At 45.9% G+C, this 23,386-nt stretch overlaps 2 protein-coding genes across 2 annotated transcripts in view; both read left to right on the top strand.

Annotated features, from left to right (window-relative positions):
- MYO3A (myosin IIIA) overlaps positions 1-6,923 on the top strand; it is a 263,818-nt gene extending 256,895 nt beyond the window's left edge. The window contains exon 35 of the mRNA XM_023194848.2: positions 6,228-6,923. Within this exon, the coding sequence (XP_023050616.1) occupies positions 6,228-6,360 (133 nt within the window). The 3' untranslated portion in view covers positions 6,361-6,923. The remainder of the gene's footprint in view (positions 1-6,227) is intronic.
- A 3,738-nt stretch (positions 6,924-10,661) lies between these two features.
- Positions 10,662-23,386, top strand: part of GAD2 (glutamate decarboxylase 2) — an 89,071-nt gene continuing 76,346 nt past the window's right edge. The window contains exons 1-6 of the mRNA XM_023194847.1: positions 10,662-11,244; positions 11,968-12,027; positions 12,221-12,370; positions 13,411-13,644; positions 18,270-18,360; positions 18,923-19,035. Coding sequence (XP_023050615.1) covers positions 11,169-11,244; positions 11,968-12,027; positions 12,221-12,370; positions 13,411-13,644; positions 18,270-18,360; positions 18,923-19,035 — 724 coding nt within the window. The 5' untranslated portion in view covers positions 10,662-11,168. The remainder of the gene's footprint in view (positions 11,245-11,967; positions 12,028-12,220; positions 12,371-13,410; positions 13,645-18,269; positions 18,361-18,922; positions 19,036-23,386) is intronic.

The raw sequence follows: 23,386 nt of genomic DNA, 5'->3' as shown, positions 1-23,386 counted from the left end.
ATTTCACTGAGCAGTGGTTTGTAGTTCTCCTTGAAGAGGTCCTTTACATCCCTTGTAAGTTGGATTCCTAGGTATTTTATTCTCTTTGAAGCAATTGTGAATGGAAGTTCATTCCTGATTTGGCTCTCTGCTTGTCTGTTACTGGTGTATAAGAATGCTTGTGATTTTTGCACATTAATTTTGTATCCTGAGACTTTGCTGAAGTTGCTTATCAGCTTAAGAAGGTTTTGGGCTGAGACAATGGGGTTTTCTAAGTATACAATCATGTCATCTGCAAACAGGGACAATTTGACTTCTTCTTTTCCTAACTGAATACCCTTGATTTCTTTCTCTTGCCTGATTGCCCTAGCCAGAACTTCCAACACTATGTTGAATAGGAGTGGTGAGAGAGGGCATCCCTGTCTTGTGCCAGTTTTCAAAGGGAATTTTTCCAGTTTCTGCCCATTCAGTATGATATTAGCTGTGGGTTTGTCATAAATAGCTCTTATTATTTTGAGGTACATTCCATCAATACCGAATTTATTGAGCGTTCATTGATGGACTCTTAAGTTGATTCCATATCTTGGCTCTTGTGAATAATGTTGCAATGAACAGCTGAGTGCAGATCTTCTTTTTTTTTTTTTTTTTTTTTGAGTGCGTCTCGCTCTGTCATCCAGGCTGGAGTATAGTGGTGCAATCTCGGTTCACTGCAACCTCTGCCTCCCAGGTTCAAGCAATTCTTCTGCCTCAGCCTCCCGAGTAGCTGGGATTACAGGCACATGCCACCATGCCCGGCTAATTTTTATATTTTTGGTAGAGACACAGTTTCACCATGTTGGCCAGGCTGGTCTCGAACTCCTGACATCAATTGATCCACCCGCCTTGGCCTCCCACAGTGCTAAGATTACAGGCGTGAGCCACAGCGCCCAGCCCATATCTCTTTTTAACATACTGATTTCATTTCCTTTGGATATATACCCAGAAGTAGGATCATATTTTTATTTTATTTTATTATTTACTTATTTATTTATTTATTTTGAGACACAGTCTCGCTCTGTCACCCAGGCTGAAGTTCAATGGCATGATCTCAGCTCACTGCAACCTCCACCTCCCAGGTTCAAGTGATTCTCCTGCCTCAGCCTCCCAAGTACCTGGGATTACAGGTGCCTGCCACCACAGCCATCTAGTTTTTGTATTTTTAGTAGAGATGGGGTTTCGCCATGTTGGCCAGGCTGGTCTCAAACTCCTGATCTCGGGTGATCTGCCCACCTTGGCCTCCCAAAGTGCTGAGATTACAGGTGTGAGCCACCACGCCCAGCCTGTTTTTAATTTTTTGAGGAACTGCCATACTCTTTTCCATAATGGCTGTACTAATTGACATTCCCACCAATGATGTGCAAGAGTTTCCCTTTTCTCCCCACCTTTGCCGACATTTGTAACCTTTCATCTTTTTTATAGTAACCATCCTAACAGGTATGAGATGATATCTCATTGTGTTTGTAATTTGCGTTTCCCCTATGATTAGTGATATTGAGCATTTTTTCATATACATGTTGACCATTTCTCAGTCTTCTTTTCAGAAATGTTTATTTTAGTTTGATATAATCCCATTTGTCTATTTTTTGCTTTTGTTGCCAGTGCTTTTGAGATCACAATCATTGTCCAGACGAATGTCATGGAGCTTTTCCCTTATAATTTGTTTCTTTTCTTTTCTCTTTTTAGGCAGCATCACATGAGCTAGCCCCTATATTTTCTTCTAGTAGTTTTGCAGTTTCATGTCTTATGTTTAAGTCTTTAATCCATTTGGAATTGATTTTTGTGTGTGAGATTGCTTTTTGTAAGTGAGATAACAATCTAATTTCATTCATCTGCATGTGGACATGCAGTTTTTCCAACACCATTTATTGAAGAGACTGTCCTTTCCCCATTGTGTGTTTCTGGCATCTTTGTTGAAAATCAAATGACTGTAAATGTTGGATTTATTTCTGGGCTCTCTATTCTGTTCCATTGGTCTATGCATCTGTTCTTATGCCAGTACCATGCTGTTTTACTTACTATAGCTTTTTAATACAGTTTGAAATCAGGTAGTGTGATATCTCCCAGATTTCTTCTTTTTGCTCAAGATAGCTTTGACTATTTGGGGTCTTCTGTGGTTCTATATAAATTTTAGGATTGATTTTCCTATATTTGTGAAGACTGTCATTGGAATTTTGATAGAGATTCCATTGAATCTGTAGATTGCTTTGGGTAGTATGAGCATTTTACCAATATTAATTATTCTGATCTATGAACAGGGAATATCTTTCCACTTATTTGTGTCATCTGCAGTTTCATTCATCAGTGTTTTATACTTTTCAGTGTATAGGTCTTTTACCTCCTTGGTTAAATTTATTCCTAAGTATTTTTTGTAGCTACTGTAAGTGAGATTGTTTTCTTGATTTTTTGTTGTTGTTGTTGTTGATAGTTCATTGTTCTCATGGACTAAATGAATGAAAGCTGATGGCAGGCAATCAGTGATTAGAGAATGACACTAGAGAAAAAGAGGACAACAAGAGGCTGACATCTGCTTGTCTCCTCTGAAGATGGGACCTAGTGGGGTCTCTGTTGGGCAATGGTGAGAGATGTGGGTTGTTTAGGGCATAAGCAGGTTTTAATTATGGCAAAAAGACCAATGGAGGATGAAAAGGGGAAAATAAGATGGAACACAAGTGCCTCATCTAAGAAACAGGAGAATTGTGAAAGAAGCATGAACAAAAAAAGAGGCAAAAAGATACAAGGAGGAAAGCATAAGATTTGAGACCTATAGACGCGGGTTTGAATCTGCACTCCATTTCTGACTAGCCATAGCAACTAGGATCAGTCTGTTTTCTCATCTGCAAATTGAGAATAACAAGAATCTAAGGCCTTGCAGAGTTTTCCTTAGAATTAGAAATAATGTGTGTGATATACCTGGCAGATAGTTGACATTTAATATTCTTACAACAGAAATAAGCTGAATAGGTATGAAAATTCAAGTCAGTAACTCAAAAGAGGATGATCTGCTCCTTCAATACCCATCATGATGCTACTTGACCTTCCCTGTCAAGTATCCACTGGGCTCAGGGTGTCCTGAAAGACCTTGCCAAAGGTCTTTTTCTTTTTCTTTGCCTTTTAATTCCCTATTCAGAATGGACCAGAATAAAAGCATATTCCATCTGCAGGCCACGTTCTAGACCTCTCCTTTCATCATTATTTTCATTCATTTGCATATACTTCCAATGGCCTTGCCCTCTCTCCTTCAATTATATTCAACTGGTAAACTCCAATGCTGAGTAAAATCAGAACAATTTAATCCCACTTAAAATTATGACCACACCTTAGGCAGGCCCTTAGTTACTTTGCAATATTACATTTCCCTAAAAATCCTTTATGCCACTTTCCCGGTCCACTCTTTCAAACTTCCTCCTCTCTCCTCAAACCCTCCAAACTTCCTAGCTCTCTGCTGACAACCTTATCTTATAACAGTAGCAGATAACAGACACATGCTGAATCTATCCTACCACTTACCCATCTATTTCCCTCAGGATATTATGGATGACCTTTCCACCCTCCTAGCTAAAGTGAAACCTTCCCTTTGTGCACTGAATTCAAGTCCTATCACTGACTCAAGGGCATTGTCCTGCAATTGTCCCCTCTGTCTTCTGCACCTTGAATGTTTGTTCTCTGTACCAAATCATTTCTGGCAATTAGTGAACATGATGCATTCAGATCCATCATAAAATACACCCTTGACCCAATCCCCCTTTTACAACCACCCACTTTTTCTGCTCTTCAGTATAGTAAATAAATAAAACGTGAAAGAGTAATGATACTACCTCCTGCACATTCTTTCTTCCTATTCTTTTGAGCCGCTTCACTCAGGTTTCCTCTCCCAGCACAACACTGAAATTGCCTCTGACAAGGTCAACAGTGACCTCCGTTTTGCCATGCTCGGTGATTTTACACCTATGTTACTCATTTTTTCTTTAAGTACTTCATTCATTGGCCTTCAGGACAGCACTTCTCTTGGTTTGCCTCTTGCCTTACTGGCTGCTATTTCTCATTCTTCCTGCTGACTTTTCTCATTTCACTGATCTCTCAATAATGGAGTGTCCCAGTCCTTTGCTTTATCAACATGCACTCTCATGACCTTAAATATTGTCTGTGTACTTAAAATTCCTGGCCTGGCACTGTGGGTCATGCTTGTCATCCCAGCACTTTGGAATGCTAAGACAGGAGGATCACTTGAGCCCAGAAGTTCAAGACCAGCCTGGGTAACATTAGTGGGATCCTGTCTTTACAAAAACATAAAAATACTTTTTTAAGTATCCAGGCGTAGTGGCTCACGCCTGTAGTACCAGCTACTCAGGAAGCTGAGGCTGGAGGATCAATTGAGCTTTGGAGGTTGAGACTGCAGTGAGGCTGTTATTGTACCATTTCACTTTAGCCTGGGTGACAGAGTGAGAAAGAGAGAGAGAGAAGGGAGGAAGGGAAGGGAAGGGAGGGAGGAAGGAAGGAAGGAAGGAAGGAAGGAAGGAAGGAAGGAAGGAAGGAAGGAAGGAAGGAAATTGTCTTTGTACTTAAAATTTGTGAATTGAAATATCTACCCTTGCCATGACTCATATATTTGAAATCCTCTTGAATTATCTAATAAATATCTCTAACTTAGCATAACCAAACCTAAAATCTTTATCCCACTGCAAAAATTATGTTTCTCTGCAGTATTCCCCATCTTATTAAATGACAGTATCCTTCCAGTTGTTTAAGCCAAAAGCCTTGGGGACATTCTTGGTTCTTCTCTTTCACACCCCAGTTTAATCCATCAGTGAGCCAACCCTTTCAGTTCTGCTTCCAAGTATGACTAGAATCTGGCCAGTTCTCACCTCCTCCTCCACAAGCCTAGTGTAAGCCACTATCAGTCTTGCTTGGATTACTACAGAATCTCTTAACAGGCCTTCCTGCTTTCATCCTGGTAGACAGATCCTGTTATGCATGATTCCTCTGCACAGAACCCTTCAATGTTTATCTCACTGTAAGTAGAAGTCAAGTCCTTGAGGTGGTCCCAAATTATCTGAACACTAAATTATCTGAACACTCTATCCTCATTCCTCCTTCTCTCATCTCTTGCTATTTCCCTCTCTTGCTTACTCTTTTCAAGCCACAGTGGCCTCCTTGCTGTTCCTTGAACACAATGTGTATACCCTAGTCTTGCGGCCTTTACGTTGCTTGATCTATCCTCCTGGAAGTACTGCCCTTCCCCACGAGATCCGCATGGCTTACTCACTCTCTTCCTTCAGGTCTCTCTTCATATATCACCTTATCAGAGAGGCCTTTCCAGCCACCCTGTATGGAATTGCCTGTACACACACACATGCACACACACACACCACTCTTTCCCCATTACCCAGCTTTACTTTTCTGTGCAGCACCTCTCACCACCTGGTGTTTTCAAGTTGTCTGTGGGTCTCTCCTGCACTAGACTATAAACTCCATGACAGCAAGGACTCCTGCTCACCCGTCACTTACACTGGTGGATGGTGCTTAGCAGGTGCTCAGTGAATGAATGAATGAGTGAGGAGTGAATGAATCTATGTAGTTGCATATTTAGGGAATACCCCACTTCCCAGACAAGCTGCAAAATCTAAAGGTAAACACTGGCAGGGGTTCCCAGCAACGGATTCAGAAAGTTAGCCCAGCAACCTCATTCAAAACACTGAAACACTGAAAAAGCCAACAGGGCCCATAGCTCTTGGTGCCACTACCAGAGCAGTTGGTCAGATTTTGAGCGAGCATTTTTTAAAGAAACATCTGAGCAGTTTTAAAATTGAAAATATTGAGTGTCTATTTGGGCAATTTGAGTTTTTTGTGTTTGACCAAAGTGTGTTAAAATTAAGGTATTAAAATAAATATTTGTTTTTTGGTTGTGAATTATTGCAATCCAAACTCACCTTTCCAAACTGCACCTTCTGAAGCTTTACTTAGCACGTATCTAAACACCATCACCAGGCTCCACCAGCCCCTCTTCTCCTCAGCTTAAAGGAGTTTTGAAAACTTGCTGAGAATTATCGCAGATACGTTTGGCCATTATCCAGTCATTTCAATTGTGCCTTTCCTAAACGTCCGCGGTAGGCGGAACGTGAGAGGAAGAGGACCCGCCTAACTCGGGGTAGGTGGGGACGCGCTGCTCAATGTGGTGCGGTTGACACTCGGGCCCTGGGTTTCGCTTGCAGGTGCTGGGCGGCGGAGAGCCCCGAGGAGAAGGAGGAGAAGGAGGAGGAGAGAGGGGCAGCAGCCAACCCCTACGACTTCAGGAGGCTCCTGCGCAAAACCTCCCAGCGCCGGCGCCTAGTCCAGCAGTCCTAGCCGCGCAACAAGGCCGACACCGCCGTCGGAAGGCCCTCGAGCCTGCAGGGCAGCAGAGGCCGAGCAGGCACTCTGGGGTTGGCACCAGCAGACACTGAAGCTGCGGCCCTGATCTCCGCAGAGGCTGCCTGCTGCGCTCGGCTCTCAAGTGCCCGGGCCGGCCTTCTGTGCCCCGAAAGAAGAGACCTGGGAGCCCTGGGGAAACCTCCCCCGACGCCTTCTCTCCGAACTCCCACACCTTCCTTTTTCACCAGCCCGCCAGTTGGGGCATCCCTGAATCGATCTCTTTGTTCTTTTTTTTTTTTTTTTTTTTTTTCTACTCCTGTGGCCTCCACTGCGTCTGGGATCTCGCCAACCCCTCTCTCATTTGGGGTGACTTCACAGATTTTTTTCTTGGAAACGGCTTTTCTTAGCCAACAGAACACATGCTAGCGGTTGAATCTTAAGAGAAAAAAGCCCGGGAGGGGCGGGGAGAATTTCGAAGATGTACTTCATCTCAAACTTGCTCTTTCTCTTCCTTTGGTTATTAAGGTTGCTAAATAAAGGAAGTGCCTTGGAAAACCAGTGGTTTGCGTGACTGATCCCTCATTTTCCCCTCTGGGGCTTCTGCTATAAGGCTGTGATGGTGACAATGCCCAAGGAGGGGAGTTGAGGTGCCTTCATCAGCAAACTCCCAGCACCACCCAGCCACTTCAGACAAACACAATCTAAGCTAAAACCCCTTGCCACACAAACGCAGAGGCCTCCAATCTCTAAATCCCCAACACACCACACATGCTTGCCTGCACGATGCCTTCCCAATCTGTGTGGCTGTCTTTGGCCCCATCTATAAATCTGACAGTTCCACCCCACTACTGTCAGATTTCAGGTTCTCCCAGTCTGCAGATTTGGGGCCATCTTTGCTACTCCAACTCTGTGTGTATTTAAAATGGGGGAGGCTAGTGGGTGGACAGTTTGCATTACTGGGTTGACCGCACCTTATTCTAAAACCCAGCTTAAACTGTTTTATGAAACTGACATTCTCATCTAAGCAACCTGGAGAGGGTGAGGACAGGTGATGAGGTTGTTGCATGGAATAGGAAGAAGGGTTCTGACCAGGATGGGGCTTTCTTGTGTAGGTGCCCTTGGCTCCTGCACCCACAGGCCGGAGTCAAAAGACTCTGGGGAAATATTCAAGGAGTGAGTGAGGGCACGTGCAGGGGGCTCAGAAGGTTTGTTGTACCGCTGGTCCACAGGGCATCTCTCCAACTCAAAGAGTTGGCACCAAAAGGTCCCCAGAGACAACTCTTCATTTTACAGATGCAATGTGGCCAAGGGGAAACCTGCAGCTATGGCAGGGCAGAGTCCAAGTGCACTCCAGGCCTTCTTTTTCCCTGGATTAGCGGCACAGCCTCACTGGGTTTGCGACTGAAAAGTAAGGAGTGACTCTCAGCTGTGTGAATGCACTGAGCAGCCTTGGAAACCCAGGAAACCAGCACAGCAGATCACCAGAGAAGGGATGGGAGGGGCAGGGGTGTCTAAAACCCAAAGTGGCCTGGCCCCCTTCCACCTCTAGCCAGCTGTCCACTTGCCTCCAGAAGGCCTGGGTTTGTGGTGAGGGTGGAGCAGGGGCCAGGGGTAAGGAGCAGTAAGCTGAGCTCAGCTTTTCTGCCTGGCTTCCTTCTTGGCTTCCTTCTGGGGTGGCCCCTGAAGACAAGAGCCCTGGCACTCAGCCCCTTCTATTACTTCTATTGGTGTAGGGAGAATTTAGGGAGGGAGGCAACAGACTCCCTCCCTGAATTTTCCCTGCACCAATGTTTTAAGTGAGAATAGAGAAGAGAATGGCAAAGGCTTGGTGAATGCTTGGTTGCAGTGTTTTTGTGCTCTTCCATGGTTCTTTGTTTCCTCTCCTTTTCTTTCCATCTTCCCTTCTTTCTCTGTCCTTTGATACTTAAGCATGGGAAGGACAGAGGAAAATGTGTGCCAGACACTCTTCTTTGGGTGAGCCTGAGATGCATCTTAGTAAACCACAGACACCTAAGGAAACTGTCCCTACAAGCTGGAGGATTGGGTCTGTCTCCCTCATCTGAGGAAGGGCTTTCCAAATCTTTCCCCCAGCACTGGCCGCCTTCCCTTCCCATTCACTGGCTGCCTCCTTTGTGAACTAATGACTGTAATTATTACCTCCCAGAGCTCTTTTGTTATCTCCAACCCCAAGTCCTGGAGAGGGGGAATGGGCTCTTCAGTGAAATGAAAGTCATTACAAAGCAAATTACGGTCTAGGGAGGGACAGCCTTCAGCAAAGACAAATCAGATCCCCGTCTGCATCTGAAGTAGGGTGCGTTTAAATAAAAAATGTAAATACCACCATTAGATCGAAAGTGCTCCAGAGCTGTGGGATTTAATGTAAACGGTAGCACTTGAAGCCATGGCTTTACCAAAAAGAAAAAAAAAATCAGTTAAATTCGGGTGTTTTCATCTGTTTCTTCTTCAGGGGTTTTGTGTGTTTTAAACGCTTGTTTTTAAGAACCTTTATGTTTTCAACCACTCATCCATAGTAGAAAGTTCTGCAACCTTAGACTGCTGGCTTGAAGCAAAACCTCTGCAGGACTTGATATGGATTTCAACAAAGAACCAGCCTCTGCGAGGCTGGAGAGAGCTGCAGAGCTGCCATGCCTGAAGTGCAGATGGCTGAACCGCAAGTCTTTAGGTTTCCGGAGTTGTTATCGTGGTGACCTGGAGTGTCAGAGCCAGGAGAGCGAAAAGGAGGAGCCAAATTGAGCTCTGAGTTTTCGACCACCCAGGCTCCCACAGCCTGGTCCAGACTTCTCCACCTAGCGCGCTCAGCGCTAGCCTTCGGCAGGACCCTATCAAGGCCCCACTGGTTCCCTGCTCTCATCCTGGTGCCTGGACCCAGCTGCCCTAGTGTGGATCCCATGACTCCTCAGGGAACCCCTGGACTCAGGCACGCCAGAAGAAGACAGCGCTTTGTGGAAAGAACTGACCAGGGACAGTTGTGCTCCAGGATAGAGGACTTGGGCCTGTATGCGTCCAACATGTGCCCCAGGATGTCCCTTCTAAGCGAGGGTCGAGAGGTGCTCGCCCAGACGGGATCCCCGGGTCTCTGTTTTGGTAGCAGCTTTGGTAGCTGGTTCAGGAGGTCAGAAAAAGAAAACGGCTTGTGAACACAATGGAAATGACAGGCGCTCTGGCCAGGCGCGGGGAAGGCAGCCGCCTCGGGAAGCCGACCTCAGTCAGCCCTTTCCTCCCTTCTCTCACTCCCTCCCTCTCCCCCAGAGCCCCGGAGATGCGAGGTGCACTTGAAGTTCATCTCCACTGCCAGGAGAATGCAGCGTAAACCGTCAAAGGGCTCCCAATCCTCAGGGCGTCCTCCCTGTCTGTAACAGCTTTTTGTAGAAAGGAAATCATCAAAAAGATTCTGACTTTCTCCTCCTTTCTTTACCAGAAAAAGAGAAAACCCTTACTAATAAGCCTCAGAGAGGGCCAATCTCGCGCTCCCGGGCGCTGCCGCGAAGATTCTCTGGGGGCGAGTGGGGGCAATGGTTTGAAGTCCCTTGAAACGAGAGCCCTGCAGGGGATGCCTTCTTTCCTACTCGGATTTGGAAAGCCGAGATTGCTTAGTTGGAAACCCTGTTCTCTCCTCCCAGGCACACACAGATTCCCCTTCCACGCCAGCCGCGGGCCCTTCCACGCCTCCGCGGGCCAAGGTCACCAAATACCCTGATTCCATCCCCCACCCGCCATCAATCCTGCCCACTCTGGCCGCTCTGTCTCGTTCCCTTCCAAGAAGTTTCCATTCGTTTTATTTTTTTCCCCAGCCCGAGGTCCTCTAGACTCCAGCGTGGATTTTAATTGCCTCAATCAGCAGTCATTCTTCCCAGCCGTCACTCAGAGGCTGGACGGTGGGTCCCGCGATCTAGCCCTTGGCTGCGCAGGAACAGTGCGCCCCCGGGGACGGCGCGCTTCAGCGGGCAGGCGTCAGGCTCTACTAAGGCGCTGAAATGAGCCCATCAGCGGGTAGGAGCCCTTCCCCCGCCGTCCCCTCCCCAGGCTCGTGAACGGCGCCTGATGCCGGCCCGGGGCGAGAGCTCCCGAGGTCGCAGCGACCTCAGCACCCGCTCGGAGGAGGGCGGCGCGGGAACCCCGCTTCCTTCCCCTCAACAGGAGCCAGACCTCAAACAACACCCCAATCGATGCACACAGAAAACCCCTCTGGGCCACGCTTCCCCGCCTCGCCGAGGTCTCCCCAGTCTGCCCCTCGCTGACGCTGGGGCGCAGCGGCTGTGGCAGCACCCGGGACAGCGGCCGCCCGCACTTCCCGCCTCTGGCTCGCCCGAGGACGCGCTGGCACACCTTCCACCCCCTCACTCTGACTCCAGCTGGCGTGCACGGTCTGCCTCGGATCCTCACGACTCAGCCCCCTCCCTCTCCCGTGTTTTTTTCCTCCGCCGCCCCCTCATTCATCCCCACTGGACTCCCTTTCCTTCAAATGCTCTGGGGCTCTCCGCGCTTTCCTGAGTCCAGGCTCTGAGAACCCTCAGGTAGTACCCGTCCCTTTTAAGGCTTCCCGGCTTCCAAAGCATTGCCACGTCCCTAAACCCTGCCTCCAGCTCTCATACACACACGCACACTCAGACACGCGCGTTTTCTGTTCCTGCGTGACACCCACGCTCGCCGCTCAGCTCCGCGGGTCCTCGGGCTGTGCCCTCCTCCCGCCACACGGGCACGCACGCGCGCACAGGGCCAAGCCCAAGGCTGCTCGCCCGCAGCTCGCACTCGCAGGCGAACTGCTCCAGTCTCCAAAGCCGATGGCATCTCCGGGCTCTGGCTTTTGGTCCTTCGGGTCGGAAAATGGCTCCGGGGATTCCGAGAATCCCGGCACAGGTAGGAAGGAGAACGGGGACGTGCGGCGGGAGAGTTTTGCGGTGGTCTGGGGTTTGCGGGGCTACGGAGAAGACGAAGGAGGTTTTTCCACCCGCAACAGGAAACTTCTTCGGGCGCTTCTCCCTGCTTTTGGGCTAAGTCCTTGACGGCCCAAGAGCTCAAGACCTCTACAGCCTCTTGTTCCCTGGGAAGACGCCCAAATAGTCTCGGGTCCCTTCCACAGAAGGTTCGAAGAGCCCCCCAAAGACCGCGGTGTCTCGGGGACATGGAATTCCATGGGCCTGGGACGCTGCTAAAATCCAGGTGTCTGGACCCTGGGGAGGGACGGAGTGACCGTGAAGATAGAAAAAAAAATGGGAAAGGTGAGAGATTTCTTGGTCTAGAAAGACAGTCTGCGAAAAAATGGATAGCTTCAGTATTTAGGAAAACTCGTCCAAGCTTGGCAGGGAGAGGAGTTTGCCTGAGCCGACTGGCACCTGGAAGGGCAGCGGTGTGGGCTTCTCCTTGGGAAACAGATCAAGTAAATGAGGGCTGGCCCGGCCCGCCAGGCTCCCTCTTGCCTCCCGCACCTGCCGGCCTCACCGAGTCCTGAGTGGCCCCCAGGAGGAATGCAGCCCCTTCCCGGACCCAGGACTGATTGATGTTCACACAGAACGAAATTTCACACGTCCGTCTGCTGTTCTCTTTCCGCCTCGCTGTCCGCCTGCCTGTCCTTCCTTGCAGCGCGAGCCTGGTGCCAAGTGGCTCAGAAGTTCACGGGCGGCATCGGAAACAAACTGTGCGGTGAGTGCCCAGGGACAGGGGCGGGCAAGGTCGTGCGCTCGCTGCCCGACCAAGAAGTGCGGGGTCCAAGCCGTCTTCTCACCTCCGCATCCGGGTCAGCGGAGTCGGGGTTTCCTGGCTGCGGGTGGGCGGGAGCGAGGAAGCCGGGCCCGGCGGAGGATTGACGAGGCCCGCGCTCGGTGTCCTTACCCAGCCCTGCTCTACGGAGACGCCGAGAAGCCGGCGGAGAGCGGCGGGAGCCAACCCCCGCGGGTCGCCGCCCGAAAGGCCGCCTGCGCCTGCGACCAGAAGCCCTGCAGCTGCCCCAAAGCGGATGTCAACTACGGGTTTCTCTACGCAACAGGTAAAGGCTCCTCGCGGAGCCCCGGGGCCCCCCTGCCCCTCTCTCTGCCCCGCCCACCTCAGCCGGTGGGGACCCGGCGCTGAGAACCCGACACGGGCGTCCAGGTGGCGGCGGAGGCTGGACCTGCCAGAATCTTTAGATGAAAGCAAGAAATGCGGGACCTGCCGGCTGGGTCCAAGCCCCCGAACCTGGCCTCTGAGTTCCAAGAGGGCTCTGAGGCCATGGCGCTCTTCCCCCAGCGCGGCCCTTGGGGTGGCGGGTGGCGGATGACCCAGGCGCTCGTGCGCGCACTGAATCGATGACGGCTGCCTTCCCTAGGCCGCTGGGGCCTCTGGTGGGACTCGGTTTCCACATGTGCCCGAGAATGAAGAATTGCATGATTTTTTTAGGTCTTTAGATCACGAGAGTGATTTGTAGCTGCGATCGCACAAGAGAACGATTCCATTCACATGAAACCCGCGCGCCAAGTTTTACCCCCGTGCGCTTACACACCGTCTCCCAAATGTACGCCCGCGCACACACATGCAGACACACACACGCACACGCTCTCTCTTTCTCACACACACACACACACACACACACACACACACACACACACACACTTTAGAAACAGCGGGCCTTCCTAGCCGACCAGAGATACTAGTGCTCCACTTGGTTTGCCCGAAGGCATCCAAACACTTCTGACGTGAAATATTTCCGTAAACATGTAAGATGGCTTACTGAGAAACAACGTTTAGGACGAACTCCTGTGAAGCAGATAAACGGAGACACACCCTCTTCAAAAAAAGAAAGTAAACAATATAAGTTATGAATTGAAATGCAGTAATTAATTTGGGGAAGAGGAAAAGTCGTAATTTCTCTCATTCATTCCCTTCACCTTTGAAAAATGTCTCCTTTTTAAGAAAAATGTTCTGCGTTTCCAAAAGCTTTGTTTAACATGAAATCTCTCAATTCAAAGAAATGTTATTGCCTCATCAAGATCTTGCCTTGAACATTTTCACAGTAAAATTAAAATGTGGCATTTTAATTCCATTCTTTAGACCTGCTGCCGGCGTGTGATGGAGAAAGGCCAACTTTGGCGTTTCTGCAAGATGTTGTGAACATTTTACTTCAGTATGTGGTGAAAAGTTTCGATAGATCAACCAAAGTGATTGATTTCCATTATCCTAATGAGCTTCTCCAAGAATATAATTGGGAATTGGCAGACCAACCACAAAATTTGGAGGAAATTTTGATGCATTGCCAAACAACTCTAAAATACGCAATTAAAACAGGTATTGTCTCATCGAAAATAATAAAGCTCTTTTTTCTTTTACAATTTTTATTTTACTTTTTTTCTATAAAATGTTTTGTTTGATGGAGTTACTGATATTTTCAAAATTGCAAAGTTATTTTCATCACGTAAAAAAGTCAGTATTAGAATGATTCTAATCCAAAACACCTTCCACTGTTATTGTTCATGCTTCTGAAGTTGATAATGTCAGAAACATGATTTAAGTGTAAATCATCAGATTTTACGTTGCATGTATTTGGACACGGAGATTAACCACTGGTGTAGAAGTAAACATTCATCAGCAGGGACCAGCAGAAAGAACTCAAATGGAGAAAGAGAATATGGAAATAAAAGCTCCAAAAATGTATGACCCAAACAAAAGCCCGAATACCAGTGCTGTGCTGGTATTTTCTTTGGCATAAAACTGGTCAGAAACAGGACTCACCACCCTATTAATCATTGAGCAGGAGGGATGTTTTCACATTGTGTCAAATGGCCAACCTTTCAGATTTGAATTCAGATTTTCACTTATTTTTAAGGAGATGTGCACAACACACAAGCAGACATGATACAGGCTAGCTTAGCAATTCAGCCATGTTATATAAGGATGTGTGTTCCTCCCAGCCACTGTGGATGTGAGATAAAGGAAAAACGGGGGAGGGGCAAATCAGATATCCTTAGGGGGAAATTTTTTTAAATCTACTTTTGTGGTCTCTTGGCTTTTCACAGGATTCTTTATATTCCATCCATGTTACAGCTTCGTTTATAACATTTATTTGGGTACATTCCGAGCTTTCATGTTATCTACACAAAGTCAGCTATTCATCTGCCCAGGTCTTGATTAACCTCGCTTTTTACATTGTCTCTAATCATCCTGATACAAGATGGCATGGCATTTCATTAAGGCAATAAAAATAAGTATGAATGAATTTCCGGGGGCGGGGAGGACTTTATGGATCGAAATTGATGTGTAGCCTTTAAAAGATTTGCTAGCAAATAAAAAATGTGAAATATGACATGAACATCACCATAGAAACGTCATCTTTTTAGATTGCAAATATTTTGCTGATGAATTAACAGTATTATGCTAATCAATAACAAACATTCTTAAAATGTTTGCTGTGAGAAGTTCAGTTCTTTTTTTCTTTTTGTTCACATTATTTATACCAACAGAGAAGAAAGGTAGGCATACAAAAAGCCTTGGGACATAGATTTCTATCAAAGTCAGGCTGTGGAATAGGAGTTTTGAAGGTGTATCAGACATCATCCTCAGCATTCATAAGGAACCCACGTGATGTTTATACCAGGCATTAAAAATTTTCCTACCCCTCCTCAGCTTTTCCTGCATTCATAGTGCAATCCTAAGTGATGCTTTTAATTCATTTTTTTGACCCATTCCCTATACCTTATATTTAGATATGTTAATAGTAAATTGCTGCCTATTGTTTGTATTGCTACCAAACCAAAAAGAACCTTAGGAAATGTTTTGTGTCTTCATCCTTGAAAGCTAGTGGTGCCTGAAGCAGTCTAAAGAGTTAAGATAATGGGAACTGCAAGTCAGTGAAAGTAATAGTTCTGTCTATCAGTGTTGCATTTAAGGCCAGGAAAAGATGGGCTAATTCAACACTCAGATTTTGCCAAAACGCTTATGAAACTCTTAGGTATCATTGTAATGCATTTTATTTAAAGTTCAGATAAAAATGTGATGGATTAAGTTGGATTTCTAAGCAAGGCATATCAATTCAATCTCTCAGTAGTTTTCATAACATATTTAGTCTGCTGGCCTTTTCCTTCAAATAGCATTTCAAAACATTAATGGCAGTCATTTTCTCTGTTCAGCAGGCAACTTTATAGATCTCTGTGCTACAACTGTCATACTTGTCATCTAGTACTATTTAGGGTATTTCAAATTAGTTGCCATCCCTGCTACTACCAGCACTTTAATGCTCCACAAGAGATGATTTTGTAAAATGCATATTATCATCTTGTTTCTACTGAGAGACCTTAACCTAATTTCCACTTGGGCTCCAAGCTTAGAGAGGAGTGAAGGGCAGTGGGAAAATGAAGTCTTCATGGATTGTTAAAATTACCTCTGTAAAAAGAAATGTTGGAACACAGAAAACTGAACAGAGAATGATAGAATTCCAGAATAATTTTCATTTGCAGAGATCATTAGATTTGATGCTGGTGGTGGTGGTGCTGGCTGGGGAAGAGTAGGACTTAAATGTGGTCCTGAATCTTTTACCAAACCATCAGACAAAGGGAATTAAGCAATGAGGCTGCCCTAGTGTGAATGTTGCCAGGACATAAAGAGCAGTTTGGACCGACTTTTGGCCTCTTCCCAACTGATCGTGAGCACCAGGGTCAGAGTTGCCTGAGGCTGGTTGTTCCCAGAGTCTGCGCATCCTTCCGGGCTCATTTGCTAGTCTGCAGGGAGCATCCCTGAGTCTAAGCAGCCGTTCTCACATCTCAAGCTCACCATCTTCCTGGCCGCACAGGCTGTGTGTGGCCACCCGATGCCTGACGCAGTGTGCTCTGCTCCCATCACAGGGCCTGGCAGGGTGGCGACAGCAGCAGGAAGCCAAAGGCTGCAGGGACAGCTGACCGATGGGGGCAGGTCTCACAATTCCCTGGAGAGAGCCCTGCCTGGATTTGCTGGGCAGCCCTAGGAAGCAGCCTGTAGGGGCCACAGGACGAGAGCAAATGTCATTAGGGGAATATTGCTGCCAGAAATCAAGAGGGCCTGTTGATCTGACCTGTCAAACCATCTCCCTCCCTATTTTCACATCATGATCAGGGAATGAAATGTTTGAGGCAGGAGAGATTCAGGTGAAGTGGCAGAGCAAGGTCAAAAAATATAGAGGGAGGAAGGGAAACCTAGCGATGAAAGCGTCAAACTTGTTTTCACCATTTACAGAAAGTTATCATCAGGGTGGACTGGCCTTCTGATATCCAGAGGCACAACACACCCATCACAATCTCTTTCCATCTTATGCAGAGGTTTTCACTCCCAAGTTTCCCTAGAGTTAAATACTGTCTAATCATAGACACCCCATTCATCCAGAAAATGCATATGAATTAGGAGAATAGATTAATGGATACAGTTGATAATTCTTATTAATTTCCTCACTTGAAAAAAAAAAGGCTTAGGGAAAGAGAAATGGAGGAATGAAGGAGCATCGGGAGGGAGGAAGCGGCTGTGATTTCAGCTGCCAGCATAATGAAATGAGGAGTCAGTGACGCAGAGAGGAGTGAAGGGTTGCTCCAGACATCAGCGGCCACAGCAGCAAAAAGGCCTTCTCACCTTTCATGGATGGGTAAACTGAGGGGGTCAGCATCAGAGGTAGAAGGTACCCCATGAGGCCACAAGGACATAAAATAATGCTGGAGAATGCACAGTAGATGCACAAGTCCTGATCCCGCTAAAATGTGCTCCTTCCCAGCTTCTATCTTTTCCCGTGTCTAACTCTCCGGCCACATGCCTGAGGCTGATAAGAGAGCGCTCCAGTGCAGGATAAGCTAGCCATTGACTTTTGTCCCTGCTCTTCCCCATTGCCTTCCTTTATCTTGTTTCGCCTGTGCAGGAGATGAGAGACGATCACATCCCAGGCTTTAGACAGATGTCCAGGATGTGGAAGATACCTTTTTATCAGATGTTATTTCCATAATGGCCCATCTTCTAAAATTTTTGCTGCTGTGCAAATCACGGACCTATCAGTGACAGGCTTTTGTGGAGCAAGAGGAGAAAACTGAATGCTAATGACATATTTGTAATCATGTTTTAAATAATAGCCTCAGGAGAATGTGGATGTCAGTCCATTTAGAGAGTTTTAGAGGGATCTAGAAGTTAATTAGATAAGCCTTGCGATGGACTAATCAGTCCACTGAATATATCTTTATGTATCTTGTTGATAAAACAGTGATGTTGACTGTATGTGGCCTTATTTTAAAGCACAACTATGAAAGAGCTCTGTTGTTTATAATTAACAAAGAAGAATTGACAAGAATTAGCTCTGTCCATGCCATCTTTAGACAATCATCACCTTTTGAATCCAGGGCAAATCACTCAGCGGAGTGTCCTATTTTCTCATTTTTGCCCTGTCTTTTGTAATCATTAGCCATTTGTCACTGATATTATTATGAATGTTGGCATGCCTGGCAGATGTCATGGTATGACTGATTCTCAGAACGACTGCAACAAAAAAGGACTTCTGGCAGCATGAGTGTAAACGAGAAGTAACCTGTCTGAATGGCTGTGGGTTGCAGTAGCATTTTAGCTTGCAAAAATATTGAAAATAGAAAAGAAACTCGTGTGCGAATTGCAAACCACATTTGTTATTTTTTATAGGGTATGATTACAGGAAGATTTGTAGGGTATGTTTTAAGAAATATCAAAACCTAAAGTAGTCTTCATGGTTAGAGGAAACGCTTTTATGGTGTGTGTGTTTGTGCATGTGTGTGTGTGTGTTCTTGCGCATACACACGTGTGTACATGTTGGATTTCTACTTACAGATTTCCTGTTACTGACAGATCTTTCAAGGTCCTTTAGCTAGAGAAATCATGTGTTTGAGAGGAATTCATTTTCATTGGAGGCAATCCTGATTCTAGTATTCCATTTTATTCAGGGCATCCTAGATACTTCAATCAGCTTTCCACTGGATTGGATATGGTTGGATTAGCAGCAGACTGGCTGACATCAACAGCAAATACTAACATGTAAGTAGCCAAAAGTGCTTTTATGTAATTTAGGATAATTATTAGTGATATTCCATAGTCTTTACCTCTTATGTGAAAATCTGTTTTTATTAAATAGCCACTAAAATAGTGACACAAACTTCTGAAGTGTGAGTGTTCACTTTAATGTAACAGAAAGTAGTTCTGATATATCTTTCATGTAATCAAACTCGACAAAATGTTTAAAACACCAAAGAGATTTTTTTCTGACATGTTTGATTTATTTTTGTGCATAATGTCAAAGACAAATGGGACCAGATATTATATTTTAAATCATGTTACTCTGCAATATTTTTTATTTATTCAATACAATAAATTCCTCTTGTGCGTTATGTCAGTAATCGGAGCTCTTGACTGAAGGGATATAGAAAAAATAAACCTTTTGGAAGGCCTTTTTGAAATAATTTTCTCTCTGCTTAATGTTATAATCATAACACTTGTAAATGTATGTTTCGAAAGAGGAAATAGTTCTGTAGCTATTGTAATGATTGTAAATTATTTATTTGAGTTACAGAGGTAAAATGTGGCCATTACTACATTTCAGGTTCACCTATGAAATTGCTCCAGTATTTGTGCTTTTGGAATATGTCACACTAAAGAAAATGAGAGAAATCATTGGCTGGCCAGGGGGCTCTGGCGATGGGATATTTTCTCCTGGTACATGATATTTCAACTTTCTTTGTGTCTTGTCTTCTAATATGAAATGCCTTGTTGTAAACCTGGGGAAGATTAAGTATCTAGCCTGTGTCTCTGCTTAGGTTAAATAGACTGTGTGTTGATCAGAAGAATGAATGTGATTAAGTGCACATGACCATTGAACATGCCTCCAAGCTAAGTAACCCACGCTTGACCAGCAGTTATTTGTGTGCAAAGCGAGCATAATCAGAGATGGTACTTACCCAATGCTTCTACTGTGATCCTACAAGCAGGATGTACGGATAATGTGGAATAAAGGAATCAAGATTCCTAATAAGGAAATTCACTCTCTGATGCTCTTCCCAGAATTAGTGAAAGGAAATGGGTAGCCTCATTTAATAAAGCATTTGCTGTTCAAGGGTGCATAGCAAGGTAGATCTACTCCATAGAGCATATGGACCACTCTATCTTTGAAATAACAAGCAGCAAAATGGATTTACACTAATTTCAAGGAGGACAGAGCATGCCTTGGGAGAGAATTTCTTAGAGCAAAAAAAGAGGGTGATGATTTCTTCAAGAGCTTTCTCATCCCTTCTCTTCTTTATCATGCCATTCAGTCTTTTCCATCCTGCCTTTTATCACCAGCCATTGCATTCTAAGCTCCATTATTTACACCTCTTCCAGCCAAGAGAATCAACCTGAAACAAAAAGCTATGCCCTTGGTTTACGGTTGTGTGTGAGACCTTGGTTTGATGAAGAAAAGAAATAGAAGTTAGGAAGGCAATGGAAAGAAAGTCACTGACCCATGGAAAAGAAACCCGATGTGCAGACCATCAGCTAATCAGTGGCAGGAACGGGATTTATTAGTCCACTGAGAAAGGACCCACCTGAGAGAGAGGCCAGAGCAATACCTGTCGTTGTGTCAGACAGAGCAAAGGCCAAGTGGTTGTGATCTCTCTTCAGCAAATCTACAGTGACAAGCAGATGATGAGGCGGGGGTGGGGGAGAAAAGAAAAAGTGGAAAGAAGAAATAAGTAAGCAAGAGTGACCCCAAGACCAGGGCTTAAGTATGTTTGCCTGCAAGCTCTGATCTGCTATTTTATTTTTTGTGTTTAAATATATAGCACAATTTTTCAGGTGCTGAAGGAAAAGGTGTTAGTTAAATGGAAGGGAAAATTAGCCTTTTAAAAAGTCATTGAACACCAGCTGTGATGAATTTTAAGCTAGCCTTTATTTTGTAGGGCACTTAGTACTTACTTTTCCTCTGGAAAACCATGCCTGTTGAGGGAGCTTTGTCATCATTGCCTGATGCCTTGAAAACATTTTTCATGAGGAATGAGGTGGGGTACAGAGATCCACGTCATTTCTACCTTTCTTCTTCCCACCCTTGTGTGGTGGGTATAGGATTGATCTGTCCCTGAGATGAACCAAGAACATGCTGGGCTCTATTTTTTTCTTTTATTTGCATTTATTTTATGCTGAATTTATTCCCGTGCCATAAGTTTTAATGGTCCCCAGGAGGAGGGAGAGAACAACTGTACCTGTTGACCCGAAAATTTGACTAATTTGACTAAGAGCTGGGCCTAATTTACCTGGCTGGTCTGAAAAACCTACATGCCCCAGAAAACACACACCCAGAGAAAGAATTCTCTTCGACAGTCCTGCTAGGCTTAGAGCTTACCCTCCACCCTCATTGATGATGGGGGATTTTCACATGGAGAAGACTTCAGCTTGAGCATGGGAATTATAGGCTCAAGTCATAGATGTCACACTACAGTGCAATGCAGACATTGCAAAGTTGGGAAGAGACAGCAGAAAAGGTCATTGCAACCTGTTTCTGCTCTGCTTTCAACAAGACATCACAGAGGAGAAATGGCTCATCACAACCTTATTGGCTATGGATGCTATTCCCGGGAGCATCCAGCCTTGCTCCTGCAGTAAAGGGTCTTACAATTTAAGGGGTGGGGATAGAGAAAGCCACACATCTTATGTGTCTGGGATCTAAAAGTGTCATTCCCTGGGACTCAGTGTGAAGAGTTAGGTCTGTGACTTAAAACATACTGCCTCATACCTCCATCGATAATACCCAAAGGCTTCATGCTTCGTGGAAAGTCCTTTAGGACTCCTAGAAGAAATCTGCTTTTGTGATATCACCTACACTGGGAACCAGAGAAACATGGAGCACTCCCTACTGCTCAGCAGGTCACAAAGCACAAAGACTAAGGAGTGGCTAGGAAAGAAAGCTTGGCTTAGTCACAGACCTTTTCTTAGCTAACAGGGTTTTCATAATGTTTCACCTCTTGCTTTTATTCATGTATTTTATTTTTTATTTTTTTGACACAGAGTCTCACTCTGTGGCCCAGGCTGGAGGGCAGTGGCACGATCTCAGCTCACTGCAACCTCCACCTCCCGGGTTCAAGCAATTCTTGTGCCTTAGCCTCTAGAGTAGCTGGGATTACAGGTACGCACCACCGCGCCCAGCCAATTTTTGTATGTTTAGTAGAGATGGGGTTTCACCATGTTGGCCAGGCTGGTCTTGAATTCCTGACCTCAGGTGATCTGCCCACCTCAGTCACCCAAAGTAGCACTTGCTTTTACATCCTTTCTTAGAGGATTCATAGGAAATAAGAGCAGGTAGGGCTCACGCATTTGTCCTCATGCCTCTAAAACGGTCTTCTCTGCCCAGAGGCCCAGAAGCCTCTTTCTCTCACTCAGGGCTGCTGAGCCTTTAGCCAGAGGACAGCTGAGCTGCAGAGTGAGGTGTGGGAGGGCAGGGCTGGAAGCCTCAGAAGAAATGCCTGTGAAGAGCACTTTCTTTGGATACGTCTTCCCCTTTCTCTTCTCCCCTCCTTCCTTCTCCAGCCTCTTTAAGAACAACTAAATTCTCAAACAAGGTCATTTTGCTCTCCCAAAGGGACATTTGGCAATATCTATAGATATTTTTGATTGTCTGGGGGAGGGGGTGCTACCGGCATCTAGTGAGTAGAAACCAGGGATGCTGCTCAACCCTTTACAATGCCCAAGTCAGCCCTCACCACAATTATGTTGCCCAAAATGTCAGTAAGTGCCAAAACCATGAACTAGGATGGAATTTCCTTTCGAAGCAGACCCCACTTCCAGCATCTTACAGTCTGCCTTTCAGGCCGGGTGTCTGCTCAGAGCAGGCGTGACCTGGATTCTGCTTCTCCTGTGTCTCTGGAGTCCAGAAAGGAAGGAATCGCCCTTATTTTGGCTGAGGACAGAGGCATGGATCTGGGTGATGAGTGCTGTGTGCCAGGCGGCCTGCTTGAGTCAGAGCCCAGGGCTCAAGAGGCAAAGGTCATACCCCTGCCTGGGCCATTCAGCTTGACATGGAGCCCTCCTGCTCCTCAGCCACCAGGAAGGAGAGTAACTCACAACACTCATGTGACAGCAGGGCTTGGGGTGTTCCCCTTGGGCAGGAAGGAGAGGCTACCTTCACTCTGCCCCATGGCCTCATGTCTTCCATGCCAGCATATTAATTTGCATTCATAGCAATCTGTCTTTCCTGAATTGCAAACATCCTAAACTTCCCAAGAGCCCTGGGTTTTCTTTGCTTTTCAAGTGAGACTCTACTTTATAAGACACAAATCTTATGGTGTGGAATCCCTGACAACCTTTGGATGACACAGAAAAAGTAACACAATATGGACTGAAAATTCTCTTAGTTGTAAGTTTTTCTATAATTATGAAATGAGTTTTGTTAGCGAATACAATTCTATTTCAATGTCTTTGAGAGGAAAGAACTAGTTTAGAGGGAATGAAGGGATGAGTATGATAAGATAAAGTTGGAGATATATCCTTTATGACAGAGGTCCCCAACCCCTTGATGGTGGATCCGTACAGGTCTGTGGACTATTAGGAACCAGGCCACAGAGCAGGAGGTAAGCAAGGGGCGAGTGAGCATTACCGCCTGAGCTCCGCCTTCTGTCACATCAGCGGCCGCATGAGATTCTCATAGGAGCATGAATCCTACTGTGAACTGCGCATGCAAGGGATCTAGGTTGCATGCTCCTTACGAGAATCTAATTAATGCCCAATGCTCTGAGGTGGAACAGTTTCATCCCAAAACCATTCTCCACCCCACCCCCACCCGCCCCCGACCCTCCATAGGTGGAAAAATTGTCTTCCACGAAACGCATCACTGCTGCCAAAAAAGTTGGGGACTGCTGCTCACTAAAATTTGTTGATGAGGCCAGGCGTGGTAGCTGACACTTGTAATCCCAGCACTTTGGGAGGCCGAGGCGGCTGGATCATTTGAGGTCAGGAGTTTGAGACCAGCCTGGCCAACGTGGTGAAAACCCGTCTCTACTAAAAATACACAAAAAATTAGCCGAGCGTGATGGCGCATGCC

Source organism: Piliocolobus tephrosceles, chromosome 9 (assembly GCF_002776525.5).
Source record: "Piliocolobus tephrosceles isolate RC106 chromosome 9, ASM277652v3, whole genome shotgun sequence".
Classification (NCBI taxonomy): Eukaryota; Metazoa; Chordata; class Mammalia; order Primates; family Cercopithecidae; genus Piliocolobus; species Piliocolobus tephrosceles.
This window is presented reverse-complemented; position numbering and strand designations above follow the sequence as displayed.